Source organism: Cucurbita moschata, unplaced genomic scaffold, assembly GCF_002738365.1.
Source record: "Cucurbita moschata cultivar Rifu unplaced genomic scaffold, Cmos_1.0 Cmo_Scf00007, whole genome shotgun sequence".
Lineage (NCBI taxonomy): Eukaryota > Viridiplantae > Streptophyta > Magnoliopsida > Cucurbitales > Cucurbitaceae > Cucurbita > Cucurbita moschata.
Window position 1 is genome coordinate 2,744,775 of NW_019268523.1, and position 22,662 is coordinate 2,767,436.

Sequence of the window (22,662 nt, forward strand, 5' to 3'; positions counted from 1 at the left end):
TTTTTTTTTTTTTTTTTTTTTTTTTTTAAGAATTAAATATTTTAATATAAATTTATGGTTAAAAATTTGATCGAAAAAATGAGATAAAAATGAAAATGAATGACGGTTTTAATAGTAGAGAACAAAAATGAACATTTTTTAAGTATTTTATTTAAACCCTAAAATGAATACGAGAAAGGAGATATGTATCTGAACTGGAACATAAAACTGTTCAAATTTTCATTTGAACTATTGTAGAGGGTTGACTTGTTTAAGATTAGTTTCGATTGACATGCATCTTAATTTATGGCAGGTTGGGTTATCAACAAATTATTCAATGAGATCGTCGGGATGTGGCTACCAATGTAGATCTAAAAATATGGATGTCTTGTGTATTAAATATACGTTATAGTGAAGTTAGAGCGGTTTAACTTACTCCAAGATCGATGTATCTTTGTCATATGCCAAGGTTAAATTTAAATTTTAAATTTTAGACTATATAAAAATTTTTAATTTTAACTATTAAAATTTGAAATTTGTTTCTAAATTTATTGGATTTTTTTTTTTGTATTATTTATATTATTTATGTAAACAAGATTAAACATATAGAAATTAAATTTAGAGGATTAGAAAAGAAAAAAAAAATCAACGTGTAAATTTAATTAGATTTTTAAAAAAATAAACTTTAATTAATATAATTAGTTGCATTCCTGTCCAAAGAAATGAAACGGATGAAAAGAAGCCACGTGGACACGCAGTTTCCACTAACGTCCGTCTTCTTCAACTCCCGCGGTTGCTCTCGTCCTTCTACTACTCCCCGCGCTCTCTGTATCACTGCGTCTCTAATGGCGAGCTCGGCGGTAATCGGATGGAGGATTCTGTTCATTCTACTGGGCTGCACGATGGTTGCAACTCTCGGATACACACTCGCCACTGATGGCTCTCCTTTCCGCAGAGAACTTCTCTCACGGTACTCTCTATTCTCCGATGTACGTTTTTCACTTTGTTTATTGTCATTCCGTGTCCTTCTTCGTCTTGCTACCTGTCCGCCTTCGCCCCTCCCCCCTTCAACATACAGAATTGAGCTGCTTCAGCTGCTCGTTTCACGTTTTTAGCGATCACTTGTGTATATTTCGGTCTTGAATGTGCATCGACGTCTTCTTTATGCGGTCTAAGTAATACAGTGGTTAAAGGAGTAACTATATTGACTATAAAGCGGGTGAAAATGCCAGAAATCAATAGGTTGAGTGATATTGGGGATGGTCGGTAGTGTTAATAAGATCTATAGGTTGCTTGTTTCACTACCAATTGATTTTGAGATAATTTTTGAGATGGAACCATGTTTGTATAATTGGCGGGTATACTGAATTACAAATAATTTTTGCTAAAGTAGAACACTCAGGTTTGTTCATGAAACTAAGGGCTGTTTGGGTGTATTTTTCTAAACTTATTTTGTTGATCGGTTTTTGAAGTTTGTTCTATTTTTGGTACTTGTTTGTTCGATTTTAGTCGCTCACAAACGTTCAAATTCAGTCTCCTTAAACATCTAAATTTAGCTTCGTCCTTTAATAATTATTACATTTAGTTTCTTGGTCAATTTTTAACAATTTCAGTCTTGATGATTTTGAAAATATATATTCACATTGCGTCCTATCTCATCTTATATGGAAACCTATTAATTTTGATAACAATTAACTTGAAACTAATAATAAGAACGAATTATTAATTTTAGATAGCACAAAAGCCTTAGTTTAAAGATTTGATAGCACATAGACTAAAATGATATTTCAAATTTTTTTTCCAAGAATCCACAATATGCTTTTTTTTTGTCACTGAATTTGTGAAATATCCAGATTGGGTTTTCATTGAATCTTCATGTATTCAACATAAATTTGGTCACCGGTTTCATATTTGCTAAGTGGTCATGACACCTATATTATTTTTTGGATTAACGGTTCGAAATTTCACTTCACATTTATTGCCTTTTTTTTTTTTTTTGTTACTTGGAAGAAAATGATCAAGTTAAAATATTCCAAAGTATAAAAATAAATTTGAATAAGTATGTACTGAGAAGAAGATTTGAATCTTGCCTTCATTCTTGTGCAATCCTCAGCATGGGATTAATATTGAAGCTTAATTTTATTTTCCATAATAAATCTTGTTATAATTATATGTTTGATGGTTCTGACTCCTGGAAATGGGTGCCGCTTTCTCACCTTCTTAACTATTAGTTTTTCTCTATCTTATTATTCCTACAAATCTGGACCTTTTCAGTTACGTTTGTACTTAATATGTTTCAGGTTAATGGTGGTGACATTGATTGATTTCTATTTCAACGTCATAGTTATTGCGGTATGAAACAATTAAGTTTTCTTACTCTTTTATATGTTTCAAAATTTTGACTTTGAGTACATTTAGTTGTTTCTATAGCTTAACCTCTTATGTGGTGAATGGAGCTGCTAGACCATTTGGGTTGGGGCAAAAAGCCCTGTTTATTTCACTTAATTGTATTCGATATGAAGATTATGAGTTTTGATAAGAAACCCGTAACAAATTGAAGCGAACACTCTAGAACCCCAAAGCCAATTTAGTTTCAATCTCAAGGGAAGTGATAGATATGGATTACCTCGACGATCAAAGATCCAAGATGGAGTAGATGGGCGAAACCAACTTGAATGTTCTAGCCATGCAATTTCTAAGGACAAGAAGTTGTGCCAATCTCAAGGAAAAAGAAAGAAGTTGTGTTCGTATCAAGTCTGATGAATGTAAACAATGAGAAACCTTGATATTAATCTAACCCGACCGAAACCATGTTATGCTTTTGGACCATACATATGTAACTCTAGATGAAACTCTAAGCTAAATAGTAAATAAACTGAATTTTAAGGCCACATGCCAGGTCAAAGTAAGGCTGTCCTTATTCTAACATGATCTAGAGGGGTAAAATTAGATGAATACAAAATATCATGAACGATTCATAAATTGTAGAATTAATCTTACATATGTGGTTAAGCACTCACGGTAATCTCTCTCTCGCTCTCTCTAATATATTAGGCATGGGTTTGCTACAAGGAATCAAACTGGATTGCTGCAGCGATTTGGATAGTTTTTCTTGTATGTCTAGGCAGGTAATTACTTCGTATCCTTGTCAAGCTCACCTTCCAGCCTAAAGCTTGTTTAACCATAGGATATATTAGTGTTTATAGCACTGATGAGTTCTTTTGAATCAATTTTTCTTGTTGGAGTTTGATTTCCAAACTCTTACTTGTTACTAAGACCGAAGTTGTTTCTGCATGGGCTACTTTATTTCAAGAAGAAGTTGCAGTTTTTTTTACTAGTAATCCTTGCAGATTGAATCTTCATTTTATTAATTTTTAGATCTGATTAACTTTACCCTTATCATTTTCCTCAGCATCGCTACCTGTGCCTACATTCTTTGGCCGTTGTGGCAATTATCATCTCAGGAATCATTTGAAGATATTGTGTACAATGTTCTGAGCAAGAATCCAAACAAGTGTGTATGCAGTAAGCCTAGTTTAGTATGTACTGTGAGTCTTAGGTCTCTTAAATGGTCAATTCCATCAGAAATCTTCCTTCATATGTTCTATTTGGAATTCTTTTTACGTTCTTCCTGACTATTCTACTGCATAGTTAAAGTCCATTCTTTTTTCTTTTCTCATGTGTTTAAGAAATTAAATGAAATGAAAGAAGTTTTTTCTTTCTTTCAACTCACTCGGTTAATAAATAAATTCAGCATCCGATGCTATGGTTATTCTTTCTTCTAGACTTTGAGAAACTTTATCATTCTGTTTCCTTATCATGATTTTCTTGTTGGCTTATATATATAGGAATGACATGCAGCAGCATAAGAAGCACTCCAATATTTTGACTGCAAAAATAGTTTTCGGTGCATTGGGTTGTTTGATGGTGGTAGCTTTGGTCTTTCTTTTCGCCGATGGTTCACCTTTTCGCAAGGAGCTTTATACACCGTAATTTCTGCTTTTATTTCTTCCTTAATTTGATTGCCCTTTTAAGTGCTAATGCTTTGAAATGATGTTTTCTCGTTATAGGGGAAAAAAAAACGACGGTGTTGATATCTAAACCTTGGAAAGTGAAGTAATTTACCATTCATATTCTTACATAATAGTAATTGCACCTTTTTGTTAGTGTGATATACAACAACCAGGATTTGATTAGTGAAAACAAGGTGTTTATGACTTTTCCTTGACTTGTTGGATACTAGGAAGGTTCATTGATCACCACTGTATATGCAATTTCTGGATTTTGCTTTGAACAGATTTTGCATAAATCATTACACTTTTTCCTGTTATTGATATAATAACCTCTTTAACCGATATTATGCAGTATTTATCTTGTTATAGAGGTTAACAAGCTGTTAGAACATTTGCAGCTGGATGGTGGCCACGCTGATCGATTTCTATATAAATGGCACAGCTTTATCGGTATGTCTTAAATTCCTCATCATTTACACTCGTCGCTTCTAGATGGTTAGATGCACCACCTTTTTGGTAGGAGGCACGCACTCAATAAGTTTCATCCTTCATGCATCTCTTTGTGGTGAAGAACTTTTAAGGGGCAACATGATGAATTTAGTAGCAAAATAAGATTGTTCTACTACCCACAATTAAAGCTGAAGAAGCTATAATAGGCGAACCTTTTCTTTAGGAATTTTCTCCCCCGGAGAGTTTAATAGTGAATGTAATAGCAAGATTATATCTCTAAAGAGTCAAAGGGCATAATTTACACCAAGATAGGCCAATAAAAATTATATTGTCATGATGGATATCTTTGGCTATTCTATATCATTGAAGAATCTATTGTTTCTTTCTAACTAAAGATGCCAAAGATTGTACCCTGTTAACAAAGCCTCTAGTTTGAACTGTTGAAGCTAACCCGAACATTCAGAATTCAGAAGAAGCTTCACTTCTTGATAGTTGTTTTCATGACTTCATCGGTCATCTAAAAGCCGAATAACGTTTTTCGTCTTTCCATATGAAATTAGGTCTGGATGTTCTATAAAGAAGAATCTTGGCTTACTGCACTCTTGTGGATAGCTCTATTCATAATCTTTGGGAGGTAACGTGTCACTTTTTGTTGGAAAAGTCGCATATCTGTCTTTATTATTGCATTTGGAACCTGCCATAGGTCAAGGAAATAGTGGTACATTCTTTCTCCACGGTCGATCGTTTTAAGTTCATTTCTCAGCTCTCTCTCTATACACACACACACACACACATATATACACATCAGTGCATTCTTACGTTCATTAATATTAAGATGCTCAAGAAGACCTTGACGCTTTGAAGGATGTAGAGAAAATGTGTTTCTAATCAATTGAATTGTTAGGAAGGGATAAAGGTTCTAGCCGGAGGGATACACATTGTGTTAATGACTGTATTTGTCTGTCCACATGGGCCTTGGTGAATAGTCTTGTATTTTCAATGAATCCTAAAATTGTTCGGGGTTTGTTAGTTTATTGTGTTAATGACTGTATTTATCATATCTCCTAATATACTTTATTTGTCAAAAGAAAAAGGTAGAAATTCTTTCTGTATGCATTTTAGGGATCTTAGTTTGATAAGTTATAATCAAAGGTATACTCAGTTGGGCTTATCTATCTGTACTGACAGTGTGATCCTTCTAATATTTCAGCGCCTCTTCATGTCCTTTCATTGTTAAGGAGCTATTCAAGCTCAACTCCGAAGATCCAGCATACCTTGTTTTATTCAAAAATTCCAACAGGCAAGTCCACTCTTCTTCTTATATCTATTTGTTTTTTGTTTTTTAAACTAAGAATAAGCTTTCCTTAACCAAGTTTTGAAAACTAAAAATTTGCCTAAGAATTTGAATTCGAATGTTCTTTAAGAAAAAATGAAAATGATGATAAACAAGCATAAATTTCAAAAACATAACGGACAAACCTAAGTTGTAGTTTGATTTATCTAATTTTATGAATGTGAACTCTTACCGGCACGGATAGTTTATAACATTTTGAACAACAAAAAGAAATTTCATCACTTATTTGAATTGGGTTGGGTTGAGTTCACTTGTTTGTGAATATTTTAAAAAGTACGTTAGAATAGAATATTGAAAGGAAAGTATGTTGGGAGTGGTGCGAGGGCACTCTCTTACCATGGTTCATTCGATTGTTTTAACTGCTTAAAACTATTTCTATATAACAATTACCATTTTGATTCTGTTTAGGAAATGATGATAATGGTTGTCCTCTACCTAGCCTTTTGGGTTAATAAAGGTAAAAACTTATCCGTGCTTCTTACTTGCATCTTGTAATTTGTTTATGGTAGGTCAGAAAGAAGATATGAGAGAACGTCGTGCTCATAAGCAGAAGTTAGATGGCTTAAGCTCGATTTGGTACGTATCGAAAATGTTACATTAAGAGCAGAATCCATAAGATGTCATGATATTTGAAGGGTAATTTCGTCCAAATGCTACCATGTTTATATTTAGTCTCTAGGATTAATACTATTATTGAAATGCTACTATAACAACTTCGTTTTAGTTAAATTGACATAAATAACAAATTATTGGCTTTATTTTTCGAGTTTAAATAATTTTCTCATAAACTAATTAAAATTTTAAAAAATGACAAGCAAATTTTTTTGTACTAAATAAAATTATAAGGGTTTTTTTTTTTTAAATTAACTCCCAATTTTTTTTCTTATATTAAATACTTTAACTGATTTACAATTATATTCTTAATAATAATATTTTAAGCAATTAAAATATTATTATTTGATAATAAATAATTAAAAGGTGTGAATAGATAGATGAGAAATTATATTCATATATATATTCATGCTTTACCTGTTCAAAACATTATATTCATATATATATATATGAGAAATTATATTCATATATATATTCTTGCTTTAACATGTTTGAAAAATAATTAAAAAATTAAAAACCCATGTATTTTTATTTAAACATTTCATATTTTTATCAATCACATCATTACCACATAAGTTAAAAAAAGTGGAGCGACTCTAATAAAATCAATTTTATTATTAGATTAAATTACGCCTCTAAAATTAACAAACTACTTCCAAAAATAAAAATCTATATTTAAAATAAAAGTTAAAAATGAGTGTTTTATTTTTGTAAATACAAATAATTATTGTTATTATTATTATTATTATTATTGTGTAGCATTTTAAAATAATTAGTGAATGAATTGTGATTTAAAAATTTTAATTAAAAAAATGAAAATGAAAATGAACAATTTTAGGGAAAAAAGAATTACGATCAGCCCTAAAAAAAAGCCAACAAATTTAAATTAAAAAAAGTATTTTGATAATTAAAATTTAAAAATCATATTGTTATTATTTAAATAATTATATTGGTGGTTGAGATTTTTTTTATAATTAACTCTGATTTTTTTTTCTTGTTTTAAATACGTTAAACTAATTTACAATTATCATTCTTAAATGATATTTTGAAAAATTATTTAAATTTAATATATATATTAAAGATATGTTATATATTGGTAAAATATTTTTTAAAATAAAATATATAAATAAAAATAAAGTTAAATAGTTTGATTCAATAATATTACTTTAACTCATTCAAATAATAAAATTAACTATTTTAAAAGAGAAAATATAAGAACCAAAATTTAAACTAAAAAATATTAAAATATAAATTAATAAAAAGCTTGAAATAAACAAAAATTATTTATTTTTTAAAATTCAAAACACAAAATTTAAAATTACTTTATAATTCAATTAATTTTAAAAAGATTTCGAATTTGTTACAAATTTCAATTAGTTTTAAAAAGATTTTGAATTTGTTAGAGATTTCTACTAATTTTAATATAAATTTGTAAGTATTATGTATACAAATAAAAATATAAACGTTTTTTCTGAATTTTTTTTCTTGTTTTAAATACTTTAAACTAATTTACAATTATTTTTTAATAATAATATTTTAAACCGTTAAAAACATTATTATTTGATAAAACTAATTAATATGTAAGTAAGAAATTATATCTAAATTCTTAACAAAAATTATATCTAAATTATTTTTTATTATTTAAAACTAGATATCAAGTTAACCGTTAATTAAAATAGATAAAATAATAATTTTTTTCAATGTAATGTTTAAAATTCATGCTTTTCAATAATAATTATATTTTATTCTCTTTTCACTAAAAAAAAATCATTTTTTAATAAATTAAAAATATATCAGACATATGTTATATATTGGTAAAATATTTGTAAAAATAAAAAATATATAAATAATAATAGTTTGAATATTTTAATTCAAAAATACTATAATCCAATAATCAAATTAAAGAAAATACAAAATCCAAAATTTAAACTAAAAATATTAAATATTTTTTAAATATAAAACACAAAATTTAAAATTATTTTAAAAAGATTTTGAATTTATTAAGGATTTTTATTAATTGGTTAAGATTTGAAATTGAAGTTAGAGATTTATTAGATAATTGAATTAGTTAAGATTTGATAAAATAAAATTTGAATTTGAAATATTAGATATTTTATTTGACTTAGTTAAAATAGGATGATAGAATATTTAAAAGACCGAAAACCCCTCAACAACGTGATGAAAGATACGGCTGGGATGACACGTCAGACTCTCCTAAACGCACCGTTTCGAAAACCTCCCGCTTCTTTCTTCCTATAAATACGTTAGTTACGTTCGAATTCACGTCACACTTCTTGCTGTTAGTGTTAGAGGAACTGAAGAAGAAAAGGAGAGAGGAAGAGAGGAAGGGAAACCCAAAAAATAAGGCTTCGATTTTCCATCTTAGAGGGTATAAATATAGTGTTCTTGTGGTCTTCTTCGCCTGTTCGATCACAGTCGGTAATCTGCCTTCGACTTTTAGTCTTTTAGGCAACTATCTGATCTTCTTTTCGCCGGTTTTTTTTTTGTTCTGAGACGGTATGGCGGCTATGATTCCGGCACCAGTGATTTCTGCTCCGATTCAAACGGCGGTCATTCCTCCTCCGGTGGGCTCTGTGGCCACTGGAGAAGTTTTTTTGAGTTCTTCATTGTATGTGGGCGATCTGGAGCATAACGTGAACGAGGCACAGCTTTTGGAACTGTTTAGCCGTGTGGCTCAGGTTGTCTCCCTTAGGGTTTGCAGGGATCAGGCACGCAGGGTATCGCTTGGATATGCTTATGTTAATTTTAGCAATCATCAAGATGGTTCGTTATTCCGTTCTTTTTCATTTCTTTTTCGTTCATTGTGTTTATTTTGTGTTTTTTTCTCTGTTTTCTTGATAATACGCTTTGATTTTTGTACTTTTGTGTTTTTTTTTTTCCTCTGAGTCTGCTTAGACAATTGCATTTGAGAAATGAAAATTGAAAATTATTTTATTCTCATTCAATTTTAAATACTTTTTAAATTTTTTTTGTTAATTGCTGAAAATTTGCACACAACCAAACGTAAACAGAAAGCCATCTTTCAGATGATTCGTTCAAGTTTCATATGATCTTAATAGATAATTAATGGGGAATAGTTGGTTTCGACAGGATTGATGTCTTTGTTTCTGTACATTCTTTGGATTCATTTTTAATGATCAAACTCTGAGTTTCGATTTCAGTTTGGAAGAATTTAACATTAAAAAAGAATTTCATAGAAATAGTTTCAACCGGACCAAAATCAACTGTTGTATTTCCTATTCAAGTTCAACCTTAAATTTTGAAACCCAGATTTTCTGTTAATTTTTTTTTCAATCTGGAATGAATTAAATGTTAGAATTTACACACTCATATTCTAACTTTTTTTTTTTTTTCACACGTAGTGAACTAACACTGTGAACTGTGCATTTACAGGATATTAAGTTTATGATTGTGTTTCTTCAACTTTTAGTTATCCATTCATGCAGCTATGAACTTTATAGTTTGCAAAACATTAGTTGGATATACGTTTTTAAACGATCTTGTGATACAAACTTATATATTGAACCTCTTCTTGTTTCATTTCATAAATTCTCAGCTATGACTGCCATGGAACACTTGAATTTCTCCTCTATTAACGGGAAGCCTATCAGGATTATGATCTCAAATCGAGATCCTAGCATTCGGAAAAGTGGCTATGCAAATGTTTTTATCAAAAATCTGGACGCATCAATTAATAACAAAGCATTGCATGATACATTTGCTTCTTTCGGTACTGTTCTTTCTTGTAAAGTTGCGCTTGATAGCAATGGTCAATCCAAAGGTTATGGATTTGTGCAATTTGATACCAAGGAAGCAGCCGAAAGTGCCATAATAAAGTTGAATGGCATGCTCCTCAATGACAAGCAAGTATATGTTGGCCATTTCATTCGACGCCAGGATAGGATGCGAGCAAATGAATTACAATTTACTAATGTTTACGTAAAAAATTTACCAGAAAATATGATGGACGATGGCCTAAAAAATCTGTTTGGTGTACATGGTACCATTACTAGTGCAGTTGTTAAGACCGATTCAAATGGAAAGTCCAAAGGTTTTGGTTTTGTGAACTTTGAGAGCACAGACTCTGCTGCAGCTGCAGTTGAAAAGCTGAATGGTACCCTCATTGGTGAGGACAAGATTTTGTACGTAGGCAAGGCTCAAAGGAAAGCAGAAAGGGAGGCTGAATTGAAAGAAAAATTCGAACGGGATAGAAAGATCAGATTTGATAAATTACAAGGCGCAAATTTGTACATCAAAAATCTTGATGACCATATTGATGATGAGAAGCTTAAAGAATTATTCTCCGAGTATGGAACAATCACATCATGCAAGGTTCGTTTCGTTTTTCTTTCGACGATCTTTGTTGCGTCTTCTTCTAAATTCCATTGTTGATTTTTGCTTAGATATCTGTTTGATGATGAGCCAGGTTATGCTTGACGAAAATGGAGTGAGCAAGGGGACTGGTTTTGTTGCCTTTTCTTCACCAGATGATGCAGCTAGAGCCGTAAGTTTTCATTCCTTTGTGATCCACTTATGGGTTCTATTTTCCGAATATGAATGGAAATTGGAACTTATTTTTATGTCTCTTTTAATGTGTTTTTTAGATAAATGAAATGAATAGAAAGATGAAAGGAAGGAAGCCTCTGTATGTGGCTGTTGCCCAGCGCAAGGAAGAAAGAAAGGCCCAGCTACAGGTGGGATTCTTCTTCTTTTGGAATGCTACGTAGTTATAGTTCATTTGCATTAATATCTAATTGAATGAATTCAAGAAACGGCCTGACGAACACAAACATGGCAGAGTAGAGTACAGATAAGAAAATTGTGTGTAAGACATCGAGAACCCTTTGAATCACTACATTACATTACTTGATTCAAATGGTTCTCATGGCCTCTTGTTATTGTAAATCCACAAATTCAATGAGAGGTTTAATGTATATTTGAGGTTTCTTAGGAAATCAATTAGTGAATCTTGATTGGTTGATGGGTTCTTCTTTGTGTCTAGACACAGTTTGCCCATATCCGAGTAGCTAGTGAAATATCATCACTGACCTCAGGAATGCCAGGATTTCATCCAGGGGCACACCGACTTGCTCCTCAGCAGCTGTATTATGGTCAGGGAAACCCCGGGCTGGTGCCCCCACCGCCTGGATACAGCTTCCAGCCTCAACTTATGAACGGAATGCGACCTAGTATGGGCCCCAACTTCATCATGCCTTACCAGTTTCAGAGACAAGTACAGCCTGGGCCACGCTCGGGGATCAGGCGTGGTGGAAATTCACAACCTGTACATCAGCAGCAGCAGCAGCAGCAGGTAAACTGAATTACGTTGTTAAGATCATCGATGAATGTTCATGCCACATTTAACTGAGGTTTTATGAATCCAGTTAATGCTCCGTGGCGCTGGACAAGGTTATAGATACATGAACAATGCACGAAATGGATTAGAGCCGCCGGTCCTGCCCCATGGTCTTGTTGGTCCAATGATGCCTCTAGGTTTTGATAGTTCTGGGATGTCTAGCCCACCAATCGACATCCAGCGATCAAGGGCTGTGCCTACTTCAACACTCGCATCTGCATTAGCTTCTGCTACACCTACACATCAGCGTTTGGTATGGCACCATGTTTGTTTCCTTTCATTAGAGAAGAAAAGTGAAACCATATTTGTAAGATTAAAACTATAGCTTCTGCATTATTGTTACAGATGCTCGGCGAGCAGCTGTATCCACTCGTAGAACGTCTCGAGCCAACTCATGCGGCAAAGGTTACTGGAATGTTGCTCGAGATGGACCAGCCAGAGGTGCTTCATCTCATTGAATCACCTGATGACTTGAAGAATAAGGTGGCTGAGGCAATGGAAGTCCTCCGCAAAGCTTCGTCGGAACCTGACCTCTCTGATCAGCTTGGTTCGTTGGTGCTGACCAAATGAACGACGACGACGACAACCGATAACGAGAGTGTCGGTTCTCAGACATTCAATTTCCCTTAGAACATTCTTTATTCCGCATGGTGAACATATTATTTATGGTTTTGGGTTTTAGCCTTCTCTTTTCCTTCAGCATCCCTCAAATTAGCTCCCTAGGATTTTTTTTTCTTTTTTTCTTTGCAGGGTTTTGATTTAGTTCTAGTTTTGGATTTAGAATTTTGGTAGTTTTCTGGTTGCTGTCTAGTTTTGAGGATTTTGTTGATGACGCATTTGTTATTGACCATGGTAGCGCTAGGTTGAAATGACTTTTTAGTTTGGAATTTATAAAGTTTTTAGATTAGAATATTTTACACGTCTCTTCGAACTTTATGATTAAACTCTACTTTTTAATATTCAATATGAAAAAAAAAACTTTACACTTTGAAATGGACCAAGAACTAACCTGCCTTTGTTATCTTTTGGGAGGCCTACGTCCCATAGAAACTGTCTACCTGAGATTGTCCCTTGACACAAGGTTAGAATTCTATCTCTGTCAGAGTGGTATTTCATTGATGGCTTGGGCCCCCTGAAAGGGGCTTCTTTACCCTCCACCTAAGTTGCAGAGGAAAGGCCCAAAGCCAATCCAAGGAACACTTCACACCTTGAAATGGACCAAGAACAAACTTGAAATGACAACAACTCTGAAATGACAATTGATTGGGGTGAGGAATCTTTCCTTTTTTTAAGATACTCGGAGATACTCAGAGAACAGATCCGGTGGAAACAGGGTGAGGCCTATAGCTGACACGATTAGAGCAAACAATTTTGAATGCATATATGGTGAGTATAATTCAATTTGTTAGCAACTGTCATTTGAAATCAGGGTGGATATCATCTTCAACAATTTCATCGTTTGTGATCATCTTCAAGGTATCCATGTCCTGTTCTGTTCCCATATTTTCTCCCTTTCTGCCTCCGCAGTTGTCATCTTCAGTTATGTATTCACTCCACTTGGAAGAAGGACCTCCTACCTTGGCTAATATGCAAGCACTTTCATCGTCTTTTGACGACGGCGATTCCCAGTTTCGAATCTCATCTGCAATTTTACGACTGTTTTTGCTCAACTTTCTGCCCTGGAAAGGTGCAAGAAGTGTTAAGATCATCTCAGAGTTTTACCTTTGGAGCTTAGATGATGTTTGGCTTTCAACGAAACTTTTTCATCATCTTCTCGGACGCCTTTCCTCCATTTTGATGCTTGAATGGCTGAATTCTTGGCAATGTGTGTCCTCTTCGGGAAAACTGGTCTGTAAAATCTTTTTCCTTCAACACCTTCCGGCCTGCTTGAACAGCTCGTTGAACAGTGCTTCCTGGTTTTTTCTTCTGGAAGCTCCGTCACAAACTTTCCATCAGCAAAATCACTCCCTGCTCTAGGAAAAAAAATCATCTGACGAAGGTTTACTTAGGAATTTTTCAATAAACTACTCGTAAAAATGCATTTGAAATTCAGTGACCTAATTCTCGTTCGTTTTCTCTTCCAGTTTGGCTGCGATCTTCCTCGAGATCGAGGTACTCACTCCAATCGCTACGTCTTTTTCTCTTCGCGTTGAAATCAAGCTGATCCTCGTCAACAATTTCCTCATCAAGTATCTCATCGACTTTCGTCTGTTCATCCGCATATTTCCGAGACATATTGAAGCTCTGTACGAACTTACGGACGTCTTTAGCCATCGGAGCTCGAGCAAACACCTTCTGCACCGATTGCTTCTCGTTGCAGACTGCACAGATCCACTTATTCCCGCTCCTTCGCTGCTGCTTCACCTAAATCGAAACCACAGCCATTACAGAAGTTACAGAGAGAGACATTGAAAGACAAAGAAACAGAGAGGGAGAACGAACGAGATCCATGCCTGCATCGTGGAGCATTGAAAACACTGGACGGCGATGAAGATCGTCGACATTCCTGCTTCACGGTACGCTTCTTCGATTCTCTAATCTTTCTTTGTTTTGAGTTTCAATCTGGAGCGAGCGATCGTTCTCAGTTCCGATTGGAAATTTTGGCGCCATTTTTTTTGGGAATTTGGGCCATACGTATCTCTCTCGTGGCCCATTTTGGAAAATGGGCTTCTTGTTTCTGGCCCACATTTACAATTATGGGCCTCCATCCAAACCTTCGTCGCTTAACTTCCAAATATCTAATTCTCCGTAAAATGTGGACGGTTATTATACTTTACTACAATGGTAGAAATTAATTATTGAATTTTTTTATTTATTTTTAAATAATGAATTGTGGACTTTCAAAATATTTGTTTTAGTGCGACTTTGATTTCAATTTTTTTTTTCATTTTAATAAATAATTTAACTAACTCACAATACTCATACACCGGTGAGCGCACTATGAAACCTCCTCTTTGAATAAAGGTGTCTTCAAAGAGTCAGACTACGAAACCTCCTCTTGTCGAACTTTTTAGAGGCAATTGGTGAAACCCTAACCATTGGATGAAAAATTTTCTAATATTAAGATAGAAAATATTATTTTCATTCAACAATTTAACACGTCATTAGATGATATATTATTTTATGGTAATTGGTCCAATTTTTTTCTTTTAGAAAACGTTCTAAGTGGTCCTTGAATGTCATTCTTACACTTAAGTAAGGGTAAAGACAGGAATATAATTAAACTTTGATGTTCTTTTTTTTTTTTTTAATTTTAAATCAAATCTTAATTTCAAATGGGCAAGTTGTGTTTTGATAATAATAATAATAAAATAGGAAAAATTTATAAAAACACCCCCCCCCCCCATTTTATACTTTTTTTTTTCAGTTAAAATGAGTATTATCCTATAATAAAGTTAATAAAAAAACCATTTTTATCACTTTTCCACTATATATTTTGAAAATAGTACATTTTCGTGGATAAAAATTATTTGTTCTACCAAATTTGATAAAAATTAATTTTAAACCGTTGATAATATATAAATTTAAGATTTATTGAAAGTACGAATACACTACTTTTAACCTATAAATATCACAATTTTCATTTATTCTGAACTACCCCTTTGAAAAGATGTGTAATAAGAAGAATTTATATCCATTGGCCTAAAGTTTAATTTCAAAAGTGGCAATAATTTAGAAAAGGAAAAGTAATTTAGGGTTCAGAATTATGAAATCTCTTGCATGAAACTAAAGCTGTACAAGATTGGAAGGTTCAATGATTTGTAGTGGAAAAGAAAGAATTATTTGAACTTACATTGAGGAGTGCTTGATTAGAGGTTGGGAGGTTTTGGTCCATTCTTCTGGAGGACTCTTCACCTCCATCAATAATGCTACCACCTCCTTCATTGTTGGCCTTTCTGCTGGGGAGGAGTTCACACAGAACATTGCTATTCCAAGTGTTTGAAGCATTTCTTGCACCATTTGATCTGGTAAACTCTGGAGCTTTGAGTCGAGTATCGTTATCGCGGGTTCGAAGCTTGCCATCTTCTTCTTTACCCACTCAACAATGTGAAGGCCATCTCCAACTTGTGTCTCGATTGCACTACGGCCGCTTAGTATCTCTAGTAATACAACTCCATAACTATAGACATCGCTCTTCTCAGTTATGTTCATGGTATATCCATATTCTGCATTGAGTTCGAGGAATTTTAGAAGGAAAAAAAAACTCATCATCGTATATGAAAATCTGATGGATGCAGATAAATCTTCAACTTATAATGATGTGACAGTACTGTAATGGTGAAAAGCTTGACAAAATATGTTCATGTTGAAGACTTGTAATATCTTGAGTTCTTAATATGAGAGGAAACATCCACAAGGAAAGATTATTGCACTCTCTTTTGGCTTTCCGTGTCAATGAGAGAAGGGAACGAGTGCCAGCGAGGACGCTGGGTCTCGAAGGGGGTGGATTGTGAGATTCCATGTTGGTTGGAGAGGAGATTGAAGCATTCTTTATAAGGGTGTGAAAACTTCTTACTAGCAGATGAAGCATTCTTTATAAGGGTGTGAAAACTTCTTCCTAGTAGACACGTTTTAAAAACCTTGAGGGGAAGCCCGAAAGGGAAAGCGAGTAGAAGAATGAAGCATTTTTTATAAGGGTGTGGAAACCTCTCCCTAGAAGACACGTTTTAAAAATCTTGAGGGAATGCTTGGAAGGAAAAGTCCAAAGAGAACAATATCTGCTAACGATAGACTTGGACCATTACAATCATGGTTAATATCTTGAGTTGGGAAGATCACATTTTATAGATTATATGAACATAGTGGCTTCATAAGTTTGTAAAATGACAAGTTGAGAAGGAAACATACCTGGGGCAATATAACCGTAAGACCCGGCTACTCTCGAAATCGCATGATGATAATTAGGAGCATTCATCAACTTCGCCAGGCCAAAATCTGCCAAATAAGCTTCAAACTTCGAGTCTAGAAGTATGTTATTGCATTTGACATCTCTGTGAAGAATTGCAGGCACACAATCATGATGAAGATAAGCCAGGCCCTGAGCTGTCCCGACCGCAATCTTATACCTCGTCTCCCAGTCGAGATTTCTGTTTCCTTGCAAGAGTTGTTGCAGATTACCATTTGAAATGTAGTTGTAGAGAAGTAGCTTGACACTTCTATTGGAACAATAACCGATGAGCTTTACGATGTTACGATGTCGAATATGCCCGAGAATTTGAATCTCTGCAGCACAAGAGTCAACTGCTTCTTCATCTTGCTTTGTTTTCCATAGTTTCTTTACAGCAACTAATTCACCATTGGGCATATCTGCCTTATAAACAACTCCAGAACAACCTTTTCCAATTATATTTTCATCTTTCATGGATTCCAAGATGTTACCTATGGAAAAGTTGAGCTTCTGAAACGGGATGAAGGTCCATGGATAAGAGAAGTCCTCGGCAGCCGATGCCGAGGGCAACGTCCCTGAATACTTCTCGTCCATGTACTTTCGATTTCGTGAAACTAGCATCCACAAAGCAAAAAGTACGACGACAACTGCAACAAGAATGATGGAGATTAATGCAGCAGCTTTTGCAGACTTCAAGCCATTTCTACGCAACGAACTCGACGAACACGTAAATCCATCAAGTGATTCACAAAGATTAAGGTTTTGATAATATGCATCTTCTGATAGTGTTCTAAAAAATGGTGTTACAGGCATTGGACCAGAGAAATTGTTGTAGGAGATATTAAGGGACGTGAGACTAGTCAGCTGGCCCAACACTTTAATATTTCCAGAAAGCATGTTATGGGAAAGATCAAGTGACTGTAACTGTGTCAAACTCGATATCGACTCGGGAATTTCTCCGCTTATCCTGTTCGAGCTCAAGTCCAGACTGATAGACAAGCTCTTCATGTAACCAATTTCTGGTGGTATCTTGCCAGAGAGATTGTTGCTACTCCAATCAAGTAGAGTTAGTTTCTCCAGGTTCTTAATAGACTTTGGGATTGACCCTGTCAGTAGATTATTACTGAGAATAAGCTTATTCAAATAACTGAAGTTTCCAAAGCTCTGAGGAATTTCACCAGTGAAGCTGTTCCGACTGAGATCTAGCTGCTCCAAGTTCACCAAATCCCCAAGCTGGTGAGGAATTTCCCCAGATATATAATTATTATGCACATCAAGTAGCTCAAGAACTGTAATATTAGCAATCTCAGACGGAAGACCACCCGAAAAACGATTCATATACAAGTCAAGAAAGACAAGATTTTGCAACTGGCCTACCTCCTTTGGAATCTTGCCTGAAAGCTTGTTTTCTCCAAGCCTCAACCTCACCAATGATTGACAATTTGCAACACTTGGAGGCAACCCACCAGATAAAGAATTTCCAAGGAGCAATAGCTTGCTCAACTTCTTCAAGCTGAAAATTTCCTCTGGGATAATCCCAGAGAGCTTGTTTCTTGAAAGATCAAGAGCATATAACTCAGTGCAGTTACCAAAGGAAGATGGTACAGTTCCTGATACAGAATTGCCCCATAAGAAAAAGCTTTGCAGGGATTTTAAATTGCCAAGTTGGGATGGAATTACACCTGATAATTGATTGTTATCAAGCTGAAGAGCAGTTAAGCTTGTGCAGTTCCCCAACTGCCATGGTATCGAACCCGAAATCGAATTATCAGATAAATGAAGCTGTTCAAGAACGACTAATTTCCCTAAATCACTTGGGATTTCACCAGAAATATCATTCTCTGAAGCATCAAAAACAACAAGAGCCGAACAATTCGAAATTTCAGACGGTATCGACCCTGATAGAGCATTACCCCATAGAAACAAACTAGTAAGTTTCTGCAACTTACCCAACTGAGGAGGAATATTACCAGTAAGCTTGTTCATGTGTAAATACAAATCCCTTAGCTCAGAACAAAATCCCAACTCAGGAGGTATAGAACCAGACATCTCAGTGTCATAGAGTGACAAAGTTTGGAGGTTGATTAGGTTCCCAAATGTAGACGGTAAGGCGCCGGAGAGGGCAGTAGCCGCCGCCCCAAATGTAGTGAGATTAGTAAGCAGCCCTATTTCCGGTGGAATGTCACCAGAAAGATATGGATTCCCTCCTATTCGAAACTCTTGAAGAGACAACAAAGAACCTAACTGCGATGGTATGGAGCCATTAAACAGATTGTCTTGGAGGCAAAGACTTTGCAGAGAAGTCAGATTAGCAAGCTGAGGAGGAATCTTACCAGACAGTTTATTGGAATTAAGGAAAAGGAATTGCAGCGATGAAAGAGAACCAAGCTGAGGAGGAATAGGGCCATAGAGATTGTTGGAGGAGAGGTCCAACAGGCGAAGATGAGTGAGCAGGCCAAAAGAAGGAGGGATTGAGCCAGATACATTGGTGGAGGATAGATTGAGAAGCTGCAGAGAAGATAGAGAGGACAACTCCGGAGGCAAAAACGATAGGTTTAGGAACGTTTTTGGGAGAGATAACGAAATGACTCTGTTCTGAGGAGAGCAAGTGATTCCTTCCCAAGAACAAGGGTTTTGGCTAGATGGATTCCAAGAATCAAGAACAGAAGAAGAAGAAGATGTTGCAGAAGGACCAGCAGCCGCAATGAGAGAAAGAACCGCTTCTCCATCGGGAGAGAGAGCAGCGACTGATAAGCTTAAGCACATAACTATAAGGTACAATAGCCATCGTTCAAGAAATCGATGGATCGCCTCTTCCATCAGAGCTCTGAAAACTATCTCGACCTTGAAATCGAAAAAGGCTAAGGAAATGTCGCTTCAATGGCGGATAAAAAATACGTGAAAGAAATGCAATGGCGGAGCGGAAACGGAGACTTAAATCGGACTCAATACAGCATGTGATCGAAAAATATATATATTATCCGAACGCAACCCCACACCGGAAAAAACTGCCTCAAATCAATCAAAAGCAATTAATGATCACCATCAAATGCTCACTAACTCACCATGGACACAAAGATATCGCCGAAACCAGAAACAGAGATATAGCCGGCGTCAGCCGCTAGAGTGCCGGCGAAGTAACAGAGCCAATGCTACCGGAGCAAAGTTAAGCGGAAAGAAGAAAAGGTTACCTCCGAGGAGCGTGCAGGTGTTCAACAATGGAAGCCATGGCATGTGGTTGAAACTTGAAGGTGTTTATGGAGCTTTGTGGTACTGCTTCAATGGCGTCTACAGTCGCCTGGTTTAAGGGAAACAAATGTTAGTGAGAAAGACAGAGAAAGCGGGGGGCAGCGTGCATGTTATATTATCGAGACTTGGAATTGGTATTGCTTTCTATTATTTGCTGTTTTTATTATTTATTATTTATTATTTTAATAATGTTTTTAAATTGAAAACGAACATGACTTTGTTTTGATGCAGTGATTAGCTGATTTGGGCTCTACATTTTTTAACTAACTTTTGCCATTTTCTATATAAAATTGTATTTTTGGAACATAATAAATTATTTAATAATATCGTCACAATATAATTAATAAATTTAATTAAATTAAAAAGATATGCAAATTATAAAAAATCATAATAATCGCTAATATATATTATAAATTATTAAATATTTTAAATTTTAGTAATCATCTTAAAATTATGATTAGTTGGGTCGATCCCACCTGACTCAACCCTTGTGACTTGAATTAAATTGTTCAAATTGGTCGAGTTATCGAGTCATATGAATACCCTAAAAATCGACATAGTTCAGCACATTTATAGAACTTATTTTAATATTTAACACGTTATCAGACATAAAGTACAAAAAAACGTCAATAATTCTCCCACCAGGGCTTACCTCCAAACCCTTAAAATGGCTCGGTAGAAAAACATACACCGAGCCATCTTGGTTGCGGTTCTATATACCTTTGATCATCGACACTATTAACTCGAGCAAAATTAATTAATTAATCAAGATATGTCTGGGAACAAACTTTATCTAGTTTGATCCGACGTGGCAAAAAATATAATTAAATAAATAAAATGCCACGTGTACATCAAAACTGCGACGGCGTGGGGGTAAATTGGGAATTTCGAGCGCAGGCGGAAACAGAATCAAAGATTTCAGGGCCATGTCAAGTGTTAAAGACAGGTGTCTGCTTAAGCATTGGAAAGGTCATTTTAAAAAAACCGGGCACTTCGGGCAGTGGCTTTTCCGTAAATAAGTCCATTATCCATGTCCTTTTGCGTCTCCCGAATCCAAACACTAAATTAAAACCCAATCCCCTAGACGCGGGCTTAGGACAATATTATAATGGAGGGTAGCACGAAAAGGGGAGCAAGCTCAGTTCCAGCGCCAACTCTGAGGGTATAAAGGACATTTCGTCGACAAGTGAATTAAAATTTCCCCTTTTTTCACTGCGTCATTAATTACCTTGGTCGGTGAAAATATGAAGTTGAGGTGCAGGTTAGTTTGGTTACCGAGGTAAACATGGTGGGCTTGTTTTGGGAACGGAGGGGAAAAAAGAAAAAAATTATATATTCTTTTTATAAAATTCACATGGTAGAGATAGAGTTTTTAGGGCACAGTGAAATTAACCATTAATTACCTTGGTCGGTGAAAATCTATAATTACTTTCCTTTTTTTGTATAAATAAAAATCTCAAACTAACCATTTTTTTCAATTTAAATACTAAATTTTTATAATTAAATTAATTTAAATTATTTATTGGAGATTGATAGCTATTTTAAAAAATAATTAAAACAATAAGAAAAATTATCACTTATTAAAATATGGGAGGATAAAGTTTAAAAATAAAATGTAGAAAGACGGTTTTGCCCGTATGATAATTAATTTACGGGGATAATTTGGGAATTTTGATTGTGTACGGTGGAGATTAATTGGGTGGTGTGCTAGCGGATAAAAAATACAATAAATTAAAAACCCTAATTTGGATGTACTTGATTTGATTGGCTTGGCAAGTTACCAAGTTAAGAACAGTTAATAATTTGGTGTTATTTTTCCAATAAAAATTTAGAACCCCAATCGATAAAAACCCTAATTTTTCATTAAATAGGCTTTTAAAATGGTGATTTATTCTTTTATTTTATTACTGCTTGTTCGGAGGGGTGCGATGGTCATTTGCGATCTTTACGCAGTGCACACGTAAATAAGGAAAGCCAAATCCCAGTGGGGGATCGGTACCTTTCTTTTACGGCCTAAATTCCTATTTGTCAGCCGTGGGAAACTGCTGCCAAATCCCAGTGAGGGATTGGTAGCTTTCTTTTACAACCTAAATTCCTATTTGTCAGTCGTGGGGAACTATAGCTCGGTCGAGAAGAGGCGAAAGGTTTGGACCTGCCTATCCCGATAGGACCTCATAAAGAAACGGGAGTGAGAGGTTTCATATTGCCGAGTCGAAGGGCAGCACTTCTGTACGTGATCGTAGTATGTCACCTCGTCTCCTCCCCGCACCACAGCATTTCAAAGTATCTATACACTATCTACAGCTCACAACCTATTTTTTTCAATAATATATATATTAAATTTTTTGTCTAGTTCAGTTCGAGTTGACTCGAACCTTTGTCTAGTAAAAAATCCGAACCGAACTAGCTCAATTTCAGAAAAATAACCCTACCTAACTTTTATGATTCGGACTAGATTGGTTTAGTTTTTTTTAATGATATTATTTTTTAGATAAAAATTTATAAATATTTTTGTTAATTTATTTGAAATTTTTTTATTTAAATATTCAAAGGGAGGGAGTTGGGGGATATGTAGGGAAGCAGTTATCGGCCATTTAAGTCTTGGAGCCCCCAACCTATAAAAAAAACACACAGGAGGTGACAGCTTTTAGACATTATAATTTATTATAAGCTTTTTCATAATCTCAGTGGAGTTTTAATTTTTTAATAATAATAACAAAAAAAAAAAAAAAAAAAAAAA

General features: G+C 34.7%; 6 protein-coding genes across 17 annotated transcripts in view; 3 read left to right on the forward strand and 3 right to left on the reverse strand.

Annotated features, from left to right (window-relative positions):
- Window positions 1-15,173, forward strand: part of LOC111445347 — a 20,016-nt gene extending 4,843 nt beyond the window's left edge. For 7 of the 9 annotated variants that reach the window (XM_023083675.1, XM_023083666.1, XM_023083668.1 and 4 more), the window contains one exon: window positions 293-446. Coding sequence is in view for 8 of the 9 variants with exons in the window: in XM_023083666.1 (XP_022939434.1) it covers window positions 293-320 (28 nt within the window). In the remaining variant the exon portion in view is untranslated. Of the gene's footprint in view, window positions 1-292; window positions 449-15,162 lie in introns of those variants that run through there. The other 2 variants (XM_023083667.1, XM_023083669.1) reach the window with 1 other exon arrangement.
- On the forward strand, window positions 749-6,554 carry LOC111445346. 3 transcript variants are annotated; one of them, XM_023083663.1, is made up of 9 exons: window positions 749-949; window positions 2,280-2,331; window positions 3,034-3,107; window positions 3,392-3,493; window positions 3,828-3,968; window positions 4,391-4,442; window positions 5,003-5,076; window positions 5,653-5,742; window positions 6,306-6,554. In XM_023083663.1, exons 1-9 carry the CDS (start codon window positions 825-827, stop codon window positions 6,340-6,342), a joined length of 747 nt encoding a protein of 248 aa, XP_022939431.1. In that variant the 5' UTR covers window positions 749-824; the 3' UTR covers window positions 6,343-6,554. The 3 variants fall into 3 exon arrangements, with proteins under 3 accessions (XP_022939431.1, XP_022939432.1, XP_022939433.1); XM_023083664.1 differs by having other exon boundaries at window positions 6,311-6,554; XM_023083665.1 differs by having other exon boundaries at window positions 6,205-6,314.
- On the forward strand, window positions 8,724-12,501 carry LOC111445344 (polyadenylate-binding protein 3-like). Its single transcript, XM_023083660.1, has 7 exons — window positions 8,724-9,192; window positions 9,986-10,761; window positions 10,856-10,933; window positions 11,034-11,123; window positions 11,438-11,740; window positions 11,814-12,038; window positions 12,131-12,501. The coding sequence occupies exons 1-7, from the start codon at window positions 8,928-8,930 to the stop codon at window positions 12,353-12,355; spliced, it is 1,962 nt and encodes a 653-aa protein (XP_022939428.1). The 5' UTR covers window positions 8,724-8,927; the 3' UTR covers window positions 12,356-12,501.
- Window positions 13,179-14,360, reverse strand: LOC111445345 (MRN complex-interacting protein). Of its 2 annotated transcripts, none has more exons than XM_023083662.1 (4): window positions 14,239-14,360; window positions 13,843-14,149; window positions 13,564-13,753; window positions 13,179-13,399 (listed from the first exon to the last, which is right to left on the reverse strand). In XM_023083662.1, exons 1-4 carry the CDS (start codon window positions 14,287-14,289, stop codon window positions 13,201-13,203), a joined length of 747 nt encoding a protein of 248 aa, XP_022939430.1. In that variant the 5' UTR covers window positions 14,290-14,360; the 3' UTR covers window positions 13,179-13,200. The 2 variants fall into 2 exon arrangements, with proteins under 2 accessions (XP_022939430.1, XP_022939429.1); XM_023083661.1 differs by having other exon boundaries at window positions 13,179-13,427; window positions 13,508-13,753.
- A 280-nt stretch (window positions 15,174-15,453) lies between the features above and the next one.
- Window positions 15,454-19,986, reverse strand: LOC111444843 (probable LRR receptor-like serine/threonine-protein kinase At1g34110). The gene is made up of 2 exons (XM_023082921.1): window positions 16,634-19,986; window positions 15,454-15,951 (listed from the first exon to the last, which is right to left on the reverse strand). Exons 1-2 carry the CDS (start codon window positions 19,491-19,493, stop codon window positions 15,575-15,577), a joined length of 3,237 nt encoding a protein of 1,078 aa, XP_022938689.1. The 5' UTR covers window positions 19,494-19,986; the 3' UTR covers window positions 15,454-15,574.
- A 2,460-nt stretch (window positions 19,987-22,446) lies between these two features.
- The window catches only part of LOC111445605 (30S ribosomal protein S1 homolog A-like), a 4,831-nt gene continuing 4,615 nt past the window's right edge, over window positions 22,447-22,662 (reverse strand). The window contains exon 9 of the transcript XR_002710882.1: window positions 22,447-22,537. The gene's annotated coding sequence lies outside the window, so the exon portion shown is untranslated. The remainder of the gene's footprint in view (window positions 22,538-22,662) is intronic.